The sequence below is a fragment of the Tamandua tetradactyla genome, chromosome 1, assembly GCF_023851605.1.
Source record: "Tamandua tetradactyla isolate mTamTet1 chromosome 1, mTamTet1.pri, whole genome shotgun sequence".
In the NCBI taxonomy this organism is placed as follows: domain Eukaryota; kingdom Metazoa; phylum Chordata; class Mammalia; order Pilosa; family Myrmecophagidae; genus Tamandua; species Tamandua tetradactyla.
Genome location: NC_135327.1, coordinates 25,541,957 through 25,554,546, shown reverse-complemented (window position 1 = coordinate 25,554,546; position 12,590 = coordinate 25,541,957). Strand labels below are relative to the sequence as shown.

At 34.5% G+C, this 12,590-nt stretch overlaps 1 protein-coding gene across 4 annotated transcripts in view; it reads right to left on the bottom strand.

Moving 5' to 3' along the window:
* The window catches only part of ATRN (attractin), a 251,559-nt gene that overhangs the window by 124,521 nt on the left and 114,448 nt on the right, over positions 1-12,590 (bottom strand). For all 4 annotated transcript variants that reach the window (XR_013156514.1, XM_077112624.1, XM_077112634.1 and 1 more), the window contains exons 7-10: positions 8,240-8,330; positions 7,411-7,654; positions 3,683-3,866; positions 2,491-2,645 (exon numbers count right to left, since the gene is read on the bottom strand). Coding sequence is in view for 3 of the 4 variants with exons in the window: in XM_077112624.1 (XP_076968739.1) it covers positions 2,491-2,645; positions 3,683-3,866; positions 7,411-7,654; positions 8,240-8,330 (674 nt within the window). In the remaining variant the exon portion in view is untranslated. The remainder of the gene's footprint in view (positions 1-2,490; positions 2,646-3,682; positions 3,867-7,410; positions 7,655-8,239; positions 8,331-12,590) is intronic.

Here is a 12,590-nt window from a genome sequence, read left to right as displayed (position 1 = left end):
TTTAAAAAGCCCAAACTCCTCAGCTGACATACCAAGCCCCTTGAGAGCTCAATGTTCTGGTAACCACTTGATTCTCTAGTTTTACTTCAGACCCACTCCTCCCTAATATGCTGCTATGATACAGCCAAAACTAAGTACTTGCAGGCCTCAAATATGTGCCCATGGTTTCTCTCTGCCTCCGTGTCTCTACTCGTGGGCTTCCTTTGCCTAGAAAGTCCTATCTAATTTCACCTGGCTGACTTCTTTGTATTCCTCAAGACCCAGCTTAGATGACCTCTCCTCAAGAACCACTAACTATAAACTCTCTCTCCCCCATGAGTTAAGTGGTTTCCACAGATAACCCTATATATTTCTCGCAGAGCAAGTAACACTCTGAACTGCAATTATATCATCTGTTCATTTCTCTGCTCCCCTACCATGAGGCCAAGGGCTGTGACTTATTTGATTACCATCCCCAATGTATAAGATCAGTGGCTGGCAGATGAATGTCTGTTATAAATGAGCATTCGGTTCTTGATATTCTCACAAGCAGTGTAGACACCCAAAGCTGTAGGCTGAGCCCCCAGCCTTGGGGTTTGTTCATTTGAAACTTAACACCACGAAGGATAGGGCAAACCTACTTAAAATTAGGCCTAAGAGTCACCCCCAAGAGTACCTCTTTTGTTGCTCAGATGTGGCCTCTCTCTCCAGCCAACACAACAAGCAAACTCACCACCCTCCCCCTGTCTACATGGGACATGATTCCCAGGGGTGTGTACCTTTCTGGATATGTGGGACAGAAGCCCCAGAATGAGCTGAGACTCAGCATCAAGGGATTGAGAAAAACTTCTTGACCAAAAGGGGGAAGACAGAAATGAGACAAAATAAAGTATCAGTGGCTGAGATATTTTAGAGTCCAGAGGTTATCATGGAGGTTTTTATATAGATATCCCCTTTTTAGTTTATGGTGTATCAGGATGGCTAGAGGGAAGTGCCTGAAACTGTAGAGCTGTGTTCCAGTAGCCACATTTCTTGAAGATGATTGTATAATGATACAGCTTTTGCAATGTGACTGTGTGACTGTGAAGAATTTGTATCTGATGCTTTTACGTACAGTATAGACAGATGAGTAAAAGATATGGATAAGAAATAAGCAAATAATAGGGAGAACAAACGTTAAAATAAATTGAGAAGACTGAAACACTAGAGGTCAATGAAAGGGAGTAATAAGGGGTATGACATGTATAAGTTTTTTCTTTTTTCTTTCTTTTGCTGGAGAGATGCATACGTTCAAAAAAATGATCATGGTGATAAATACACAACTATGTAGTGATACTGTGAGTCACTGATTGCAATCATGCCAAAAATGTCTGTATGTCAAGAATGTTCGTATGTTTGTTCATTGTTCATAATAAAAATATTTTTAAAAAAATGAGCATTCGATGATATTTAAACAAGAGAATGCTGAGGATTTGTTTTGCATGAACAAATACTGCCCTCTTCTGGTCAAATAAATTAACATACCAAAATCTTAAAAATTCCATGTCAATGCATATGTTAAGAACAGGTATGATGCCATTTTCTAGAGAATAAAATAAGCATCTGAAATAGCAGAATGGTAAACCATAAACTTTGAAATCTATTCTGTATCTACTTATTGAAACGAACTTTGAAAACCATTGCTTTTTTTCTTTGTATATATGTTATATTTAACAATAAAAAATAGAACAAAAGAATAAAAAAAGAACAAAAAATAATAAAGCTAATACTTAAACCAACTTTTTGGATAGCACAATACTGTGTTCACAACTACATAAAACTACTACGGCCATGGTTTGCTGAACCCCAACCAACATCACTCCAGTTGATTCCTATACTCCCCTATCCTTTAATGCGGCCACCCCTTCTCAAATGAAAAAAGTCAGAATGGGCATTGTCCAAAGATCCCTATAAACTGGGAGAAGGATCAAAGGAGAAGGAGGAGGTATAAGAGAGAGAACAAGATTTGGTAAGCAAGTATGGCTGCTGACTAACTATATTACTATTTCTTCTAGCTTTCAGTGTTTAGGAGCAGCTAGAAGGAAAAATCTGAGATGGTGGAAAATAGCCCATGACAAACTCTGGGATCTGTCCTATAACTACTTACTGAAGTCTACTTTAAAAATTATTGCTTTTTTCTTTCTTTGTTTTGTATATATATTTTACAAAAAAAAATGTTAAAAAATAAATTAAAACTACATAAGGCCTTCACAAAAAAGAGCCCAGTTACCCCAACCCATCCCCGAAAATTAATATTCAAGCAATTAAAGGGAAGGACTTCAAAAATAATTCGATGTAGAAGAAATGCTTTTCAAAAGAAATGCAATATCAATCAAATGAATATTTAAAAACATCACTGACACTCTTTCAAATAGTTTGAAAATTCTAAATTGGTGATATTTCGGCTTCTTTTTAAATGTTACTAACAGAAAAAAAGATTCTTGAAAACTAAAATGGCTCTGAGAAACTTACCAATGTCATAAGCCATGAAATCTGATGAGAAGCACTTGGCACCATGGCTCATGGATGTATCATTGTGAGTGTTTCCTCCAAACACCAGCATGGTTCCACTCACTATCACAGCTGTGTGCAAGTAACGGAAAAATCGGCTGTCCTTAAGAATGGTCCTTTTGAGTTTATTTAAAAATAATAAATACAGAATTAGTGTTTTAGAATACTTGTCATTCATCTGCTAATGCAAAAAATATCCATTTTATTAATTTCAGACCCAAATGCGCAAATACTTCCAGGCTTTTCCTTGTTTATAAGTAGCTTTCTCAAAAGTTAATATATAAACTCTCAAAGACCTATGAAAATGTGGGCAAAATAAATTAAGAGCCTTAAGATGTTCATACCCTGTGACCTATAATTCCAGTTCCTGGGTAGAAATCATGTGAAATATAAACAGAAGTAGCTGATGAACAGTAATCTATTAAAAAGACAAAAGGTAGAAAACAAAATATCCCACAGTACAGGCAGAGTACACCCACATGGTGGGATCTTATACAGCCACTAAAAATGGCGATTTTTATGAGAGAATATAAAGTGGCATCCAGAACATGGTTTCAACTATGTGTGGGAATACAAAAAGAAAGAGACCCATTACTCTATAATCATTCCATAACTCAAATCTGTCTTACATTTTTTAAAATTGGTATATTTTAAATATTTGTAGAGTGATACATAGCTGAAAGTAAGAAAAGGTTTATCTGTTCGGTTTACTAAAACCAAACCTATTTGATGATTTCATGGAATGATACCGGTAACTGAAACAAATGATGATACCTTAGGAAAGGTTAAAAATGGTTCTATTCTGCTTAATTGCAAAAGTGTTCACAAATTTAGCTATGTAAAATAATTTATTCCTTCAGATTCTGAATAAGATTTTACAGTGCTGAGTATGTGAAAATTTTAAAAAGTGAAAAAATGCCAAGCATTTTCTAACCAACCCTACCAATCTATTACAGAAGTACAGAATAATGCAACAAAATAATTACTAGATACTTTATTACCTTCTCTTATTTCCCAATTTCCCTATGTATATGCTGAACAGCCTTCCTACGAGCTTGCCAGACTTGAAAACAAAAATACAGCACAATATTTCCCCAACAACTGCCTCTACAGACTCAGATGTTAAAGTGAAAGCTAAAGAAAAAGCACCCACCACATCTGGTTGTCCACATCGTATCTGTAGAGATCATCCGCAAGCCGATATTTATTGGCGCTGAAAGCCTTGTAGCCTCCATGGACATACAGGGCCCTGGTTCTCTGGTCATAAACACTGCTGTGGCCATAGCCCCCTTGTACAAGGGCACCATGTGTATTTAATATACTCCATGTGTTCTTAACTGGAAAGGGAAAAACAGGTAAAGGCAGATACTATAGGCTCCTTTCTAGTAATTAAAAAACCCAAGAGAAGAGATTAGGAGACCTACCTAATTTTCATTTCATTTTTAAAGGAAGCCCACCTAAAACTAATAACAAAGCCAGGGGGGCAAATTCCAATCTGTTAAAAGTTCCAATGTTTGTTTTCATTGATCTAAATGCCATGTAGAGAAAGAATTACACAAAATTTTAAAGATTTTAAAGATCAAGATTTCCCTCATATTAACACACTTAATTACTCAGACATAGCTAAAGAGTAAAATAAGCACATCTACGAAATTCTGTTTTCCTTAAAAAAAACAAAATCAACAACTGTTGCTCTTCTGAACTTTATAGTCTATTTTTTTTTAATATTACAGCTAATACTCCTACTCTACAACAATGTATATAATAAACCAAAGAAAAAATTTTATGTTAAGGGGAATTCACATCCCATTAAACCAAGTGCTAAAGGGCTATCCAAATACATATTTTTCAGAATATTTATTGTTTCGAATAATTTTTCGTTTCAAAAAAAGTTTGATGTGCATTACTAAAAAGCTGAAGCAAAGCAAATATTTAACATTTTATAAAACTTGCTAATTTTTATAGAATTTGCTAACGTTATAAAAACGCCAAAGCATAAACCCATTCTAGTAACACATGAATTTCAAAATACCAAGAAAGCAAGTTGGTTAACCTAGAAAGAATATTCAAGAAACACAAGAATACATAATCTAAAAGTAAACAGGTTCGGAGGTCAAGGAACAGACACCAGTGAGACGGTGAATTTGAGTGAGTCTAACTTAACGTCTTGAGATGTCTCTATCCCACCCAGTGGTTTTCTGACATATTTTCTTGTAGGGAGAGCCTGGTATTTTAAAATGTGCCTTACAATATTTATTACTGTATCTGAATTTTAAAAGCACTCAAGTTATAAATATATTTCTAAATATTTTCATTCATTCAGCAAGCCCTTATTGAGCAACTACTATGTACCATGCACTATGAAATCAAGTATCCAAAAATATTTCAGTAAAACTTTATGTTTCCTTGATAACTTTAAGTTTGTGTTTATTTTCTAAATTAGAAAGCATCAGTTTATTCCAAATACTTTTTTGGCACTTAGACTTTTGCTTTTTTACTTTAGAAATGATTAAAAGATGGGCTTCACTATTTTTTCATGGAATATATACTTCCTGTTAAAACCATCTTGATGGAGCACCTCAGAATCATTCTAACGAGTTTTTCACCTCCTAAAAACCTAGAGACATGTGGATGAAGTTGTTACATGTTTCCTTTGAACACAAGGTGAGAAAAAGAATCAGTGCAGCATGAACATTTTTTGGATTTCAATTCCTCTTTAAGCCTTGTAGAGGCTCTAGGCTACAGAACATGAAAAAGAGATGTCCTTTAACTTCTAAGGGGTTTAGCTGCTTTTTGTTAATTTCTAACATAACTGTTAGAAATCAGGTAGAGTACCTGATTTGTTTACTGTTCTCTTAAAAAAAATTGTTGGGGTTTGTCTGTGGCCTAGTACATGGTCAATTTTTCAACATAGGCTTGAGAATAATACTGATTCTCTAATTGTTAGATGTGTGGTTTATATATGTCCATTATATAATACTTGTTGAATGCAAGGCCCAAATCTTCCACAACCTTTCTAATTTTTTCTTTAACTGTTTAACCTACTAAATACCCAGAGATGTATATTGATATCCAGTAACTATGGCTGGATTTGTCAGTTCATATTAAGTGTAAATAGGTTTCAAACTTCATAGTCTTGGTTAATAGAACCTTCTATTATTTGAGGTCCCTTCAATATTCCTATTAATGTGTTTTGCCTTAAAGTTTATTTTATCTAACATTAAGGCAGATACTTCAACTTCTGTGGGTGGTTTTACCTTCATTTATCCTTTTATTTTTAACCTTCTTGCATCCTTTAAGCTTTAGGTTTGGCTCTGGAAAACAGCACTGACTAAATTTTTTTATTTGAGTTTAACCATCTTTGGCTTGTAAATGGTAGATATAGATCACAACTATAATATACCCAAATTACTTCTTGTGCTTTTCAGTTTTCCTCACAATTTTTTTTCACTATACCTAAGAAGTAGTCCAATTTAGTATCATACTATAAATGGCTCCAGTTACCAAATTACAATTGGGACAAGTTACTATGCTGTTATCAGTCATGTCCAAAATTAGTTTCCTAGTAAATCTCTTTGGTAAACTCATATCAGGAAAAATTCTTACCTGGATATCTGGGGTGTAAACTTTTCATAAAATAGAACAGAGACTGCAATACTACATGCCTGGCAGGATTTCCTTGTTCTAAAAATGTAGTTAGTTTTGCCAGTGCCTGATTCAAACATGGTTTTGGTAACAATACCTGTAAGGAATGACCTTTGAGTACTCCCACATCTCACTCCCACATTCGAAAAGACCTCTCCATGCTGCCTTGTGGAAAAGGGGCAGAGATGCCCTCATTACCAGTTCTAAGTGACTGGCCTCCTTCTCACAACTCAGGAAACCTGGGTCCTAAACTTAATGAAGTTTCCATTAGCCCAGCTATTATTTATTAAATGCCTACCATATACCAAGTATGACAGTGGACAGCAAGGATACCAAGACTGAATATAAGTACCTGGAGACTTTTGGGTAATGAAGCTTTGCCATTTCTGAGCAGCAGATTGTACCTACCAAGAACCTGCTTAAGGATCACCAACAACCTTCTTTCTCCAGGTCAGAAATGAGCAGTGAGTGGGATGAATACATCAAAAAATCCCTCCTTACCAGGGGTTTAAGTGCCTCCACCCCTAAACTAGGTCTGCTAAAAGAGACTGACCAAAGATTTTCAACTTATCTGAAAACGCATTCTATAAACAAGAGCTTACGATGGACTTCCCCTTCTCATCTATCCTTGAAAGCAGTGTTCATCATAAGTGGCAAATATGCGAATATGAGGTGTTGGAAGATATTTGATCTTAACATTTTACTAGGTGTAAGAAGAGTAATAGGTTACTTTACTTATGTCAACAACTGACTGGGCCCACAGTTACTCATTCAGTGTCTAGTAATCAGATTGCTAAGTATGCATGCCTAATATTTTACTTAAAATTCTATTTTAAGTTCCCTCTCCCTTTAATGATCTCAATGAAGATAAAAATCAGTTTATTAGTTATAATCCTTAATACTCAATTGAACAATATTATCCAATCTTTGCTTACTATTATCTTCTTCAAATTAACTAATGTCAGTTTCTTCATGCTTTCATTGTAAGGTCTTATTTTCAATGCCTAAAGCATTGTGTGCCATCTTTGGCTCCTTGCCAAATTGACAGTAACAAATGTATACCACACGGGAGCATCAATAATCTGAATTTCACTGGTAATACATCAATGTAGCTGAGTTTCAAGATACAATATTAGGTCAAGGTTAGGTTGAGCTTTGTTAAACAGTCACATAATAAGGGTAAAATATTTAAATTTGGCATTCAAAAAACATCCACTGGAAAAAATATATACTTACCCAAGTCATATTCCTGCACATTGCTTATATATCCATAGAGAGGACAATGACCAAAGATGACCAGCATGACCACTCGACCAGATTTCAATGTAACAATATGTGCTGAGTGCCCAACCACTGCATACTGCTCCTTTGCTTTAGGGGTCAACAATTCCCATGACTCATTATGAGTATGAAATACTCCCAACTCATTGGTCACATTCCCTGTGGAGTCAATCTTTCCTCCGTACATGTAAATTTTATCCTAGGGGAAAAAACATAAAATTCTAAAAAAACATCAAAAGGATCAAAGTTGAGAACAGAAAATAATTACTTCAAAACCTCAGTATTAGTCTTAGCTTAAAAAGTATTAGTGAAATGCCTCTTACAGTGAATCATTAGGCAAAGGATGGAGAAAGGAACTAAATAAAATTTTAAAATCATATTCTGTATCTCCCTAACACTTTGTTACTTACCTTGGACTTTCTCACATGAGATCTTTTACAGTATAAAATGACTTGGAAAAGTAAAGTTCCTTCATCCTATCATGCATCTCCAAAAAATAAATGGCTATTGGCTAAACTTGCTAATAAACATAAACACTAATCTAAGTTGTATTTTTAAAAAACTACTTAGTACTACAATCATAATACTCCAGTATAATCTGAATCCATTAAAACCTCCCAGGCAAAAAAGTGACAACTTTAATTTCTACTTATAACTTAGCAAATTATATCCAGCCCTCCCCCGCAAAGTAGAAGGTTGTGCCCAATTAAAAACCAATACTGAATAGCTTTTTAACCACATGAGGAAGAGTTTACTTTCTTAGTACAGAGTATAAACATTTTACCTGGTATAATGCCAAAGAATGACCATATCTAACAACCACACTATTCACAGAACGGTTCAATGCAAGCCATTCCCTAGAGACAAGGTCGTACCTACAAAATAAACAAATCATGGTTTCACTCAAATGACAAAACAGAACATCTTGTACTCTTCTAATTGTGATTTAATCCAGTTTGGAGATACTCGGTAAATCTGTTACAGATATAGAGATGCATCTGTCACCTCAGTGAACAAACCTAACACCTGGGCCCATGAGACAATTAGGAAGGTGCACAGGCTACACAGAGCTAGAGCAAGCAAGCAAGAAAATCTACTGGTTGAAAAAATTAAAAAATAAAAAAACAAAAAAAATTTTTTAAAGATTAGACAAAAAAGAAAAAAGTTTAAAAAAAGAAAAATACATATATATTTAAAAAAAAGAAAATCTACTGAAAGTTTCTAACAATTCCTGAAAACCTTTTGTATGCACAGTCTAAATGCCATTACTTGAATGTGGAATTATACCCAAAGGGCTTAAACTTATATTTTCTTTGATTTAATCATGCAAAACGGATGATAGGTACTGCAAAAGGGAAGACACTTAAATAAAAGAAAATCCCCAACCTTTCCATTTCTTTTTCTAATTGATAAAAAATTTTATTCTCCAGAAAGTTAGACCATTATAGAATTTTGATTACAGTATGACTACTTAAAGATGCTTTAAATACAAAAACCAAGAAAAAGAAAATAATTTACATTCAAACCAAATTTATTATCCACATTTAACATCTTAGAATATTCACTATTTTTTTTTTTGGCATGGGCAGGCTCCAGGACTTGACCCCAGGTCTCTGGCATGGGAGGTGAGAATTCTGCCACTGAACCAATGTTGCTCCACCCAGAATATTCACTTTCAGTTGGTTTGTTTTAAAGGAAAGAAAACATCATCCTATTGTTTTTTATAAAAGCCACATATGCTCATTATAAAGACTGCAACCAATCAATAAAAAGAATACAGAGCCAAAAGATTAGAAAACGACCACACATTCCATCATCTAGAAATGACTACCACTAACATTAAGCAAATATTCCAGACATTTTTATGCATATATATAGACAAGACAATCTGACAATATATAGTTATACAAAGGGGAATAATCCTTTGCATAGGTTGCATATTTTAAAATTTTGGTTTTCATTATATTTCCCCCACATTGTATACAGTTAAAGCCATTTAATTTAACAAAACTGTGATACTTGTATCACTATAACCAATTAACAGTTTAGGAACAAATTTGCAAAAAATGTTAGCAATTTTGCAAAGATTGCATTGATAGTTGCACTTCAGAGCCTAGATTCAAATCTAGTCTCTCTGCCTCCATTGGCTTGTTCTAGCTATTAAGATGCAGCTGTTTCAATCACAGATTGCATTTAAACCCACAGATGGCTAACCATTACATCTGGACAGAACTACTTTCTAAAAATATACACATATTTTTATAAAGTTTTAATTTTAATTTTTATAGTATGCTATTGCTATATTTTAAATAAGTGTTTATGCTTCTTTTCTACAAGAGTTTCCCTGGATAATCCTAACAAGTTTTAAAAGAGTTATAAAAAGCAGAAAGACATAAGAAAGTTTTTATTAGATCATAACAGCCAAAAAAGGGAAGCAAATGGCTGTCAAAAGAAAATGGAATAAATTAGAGCATATTCATATAATGGAATAATTATACAGAATTAAAATGAATATACTACAGCAAGATATATCACTATAAATAAATCTTAAAGGAATAAGCTAAAAAAAGCAAACTAGAATAGTCACTATAAAAACTAAAAATAGAAAATTACTGATTGCACATATGGTTTACATATAATAAAAATGCAGAGATATGTATATGGACAATTGATGCCAAATTCAGGATATCGATTATATCTGTGGAGGAAAGAAACAAGGGAATGGGATTTGGGAGAAGCATATAGGATTATTCACCCATATTAGTGATATTTTGTTTCCTAACCTGGGTGGTTGAATCACTGGTATTCAGTATTTTTCTCTAAACTTTTCCTTCTCCTTTAAGTATTTTTATTTTACAATGGTCTGAAGCAAATATAAAAAATTGTGACATTTATTAAATGTGGATAGTACATAAAATGGTATCAACTACTATTTTATGTATTTTTCAAATATTTTGTATTTTTAAAAATCCATGAAAAAAATCACTCTGAGGCCAAATACACTTTAGTTTTAAATTATATACCATTTAATTTTGGCCAGGATTCCTGCTTTGCAAGTTGAAAACCTTAGCACTCATAATTCCTCCCATTTCTTCTCCAATTTCGGTTATATAATTTTTATATTGTCCAGGTTCATAACGTTCACTTTCTGTTCTATAATTCCCATAATTACCTAGTATTGGCTCTATATTTGAACTGGTTCATAGTTCAGTTGTTTTTTCAGTGGAGCTCACATGTGTCCCCTTCCCTGAATTCTTTCGTATTTAGGAATATCTGATTGTTAGTTTTATAGCTGAATGATATCTTGACTGAGTATAATATTCTCGGGTTATTACTACTTTCTTTTAGAACCATGCAGATGTTGGTCCCTGTAACCTAGTGTTGAATACTGCTAAGGAGAAGTCTGGGGTCAACCTGAATTCTCCCCCTTTCATGTGCTTTGATTTTCTGCCTGGAAGCTGGAAGAATTCTCATTCAATCTCATTCTTATTCTCTCTCTAATTCACTCACTGTTTTTTTTAAGATACAATATTACACTTTACTTATGATAGAAATTACTTAAATCCATCCAGTGAAATGATTTTTACAAAAGGGACCATATCACTGCAAATCTTTTGTGGAGTTCTAGCTATGGAAGATGTTTATCCTGAGAAGGAATCCCATGGCTTCTAATCACACATACATACCTTATGTTCCAACTAGAACAATTCCTGTAAGCTTCAAGGACAGGAAAGAGAGGAAGCACAGAAGCAAGTCACCAAAGGATACAATCCACATCTCTTTCAAGTGAATCATGACACTGAGGGTGCTCTACCAATTTGCATTTTAAGGTGTTTTATTTTACTCCACAGTCAATGTTATGGCAGCCTAAGAGCCTGTCAGAGACACTTAGTGCTGGCAGGTCCCCATAACCTGGATAGGGCGAACTACCAAACGACATTTACACATTAGGCTGTCACTCTTTCCACAGCACAGAGAAGCATACATAAGACAAGAACAACAATGATGGGATATAGTATATAAGGAATTACACCTACGGAATAAATGCTTCTTTTGCTAGGAGGAAAGTCAAAGATAATGGAATATTAAACAACCAGGTCTAAGGCCTAGACATGCAGATAAACAAAGACCAATTTTAGGAATTCAGAAATAGGTATCTTCCATAGAACTGCAGCCATCTCCCACACAAACTCCTCCTTGTCAGCTGGCAATACAGTGGTCATTGTGTCACCAGGCATATGCTCCAACAATTCACAGCAACCTGATAACCCAATAACAGCATCCAGCCACCCCAAATATCAAGGCAAAGACTCTATGGAGATTGGACATGACCCTATCCAGCAGAAAACACAGACCTACCTAAGACTTCCTACTCAACAATTTATCTTTACCCTGAAATTTCAGTAACTTGATCAAATCAGGTGTTGGTGTGAGCAACTATACATTTTTCATCTTGTGCTGAATTATCATTTGTTATGTTTTGTTAGGTTCTCATCTTCAGGGAGAACAATTATCTTTATATTGGATCTCCTTCTTCTGTCTTCCACGTTTTATATTCTACTCACTTTTCTGAAGTCTGAGAAAATGTTGGGACTTAGATGAGGAAGAATAAAATACCCAGACTCTTCTACCCTCTGAGATTTTCTATTGCATTCCAGCAACTTTAGCAAACTGAGACATTGTTGAAAAGTTTTCTTCTTGCTAGACTGCCCCTTTCCTGGTCCTGTGACTGAAGAGAAAAGGTTTTTCTTGAGGCTTTTCCACTGTCATCTGTTGGTGTTTTTAGGTTGCCAATTTCTCCAACACTCATTCTGTGACATACTAGGGGGGAACGAATCCTCAGAATGCACTGGCTTGTCCTTCCTAGGCTCCCATAGCCCCTAGCTAGACTGCCTTCTTCTCTTTCAGAATTTTCTCATGTTTGTTTTTTTATATGATGTTCAGGGTTTTTAGCTATATTTATCATGAAGAATAGGAAAAAGTAGCTTGTATCTCTCTTTTTTCTTATTTTCACATCTTTAATTTTAATATGTTCTAAAAAAAAAATCCAGGCTATAGAAAAGCACAAAGATACAGAAGAAATAAGTTAAGAAATGATTATTCACACTGTAAAAGGATTCTCCACAAGGTTCCTC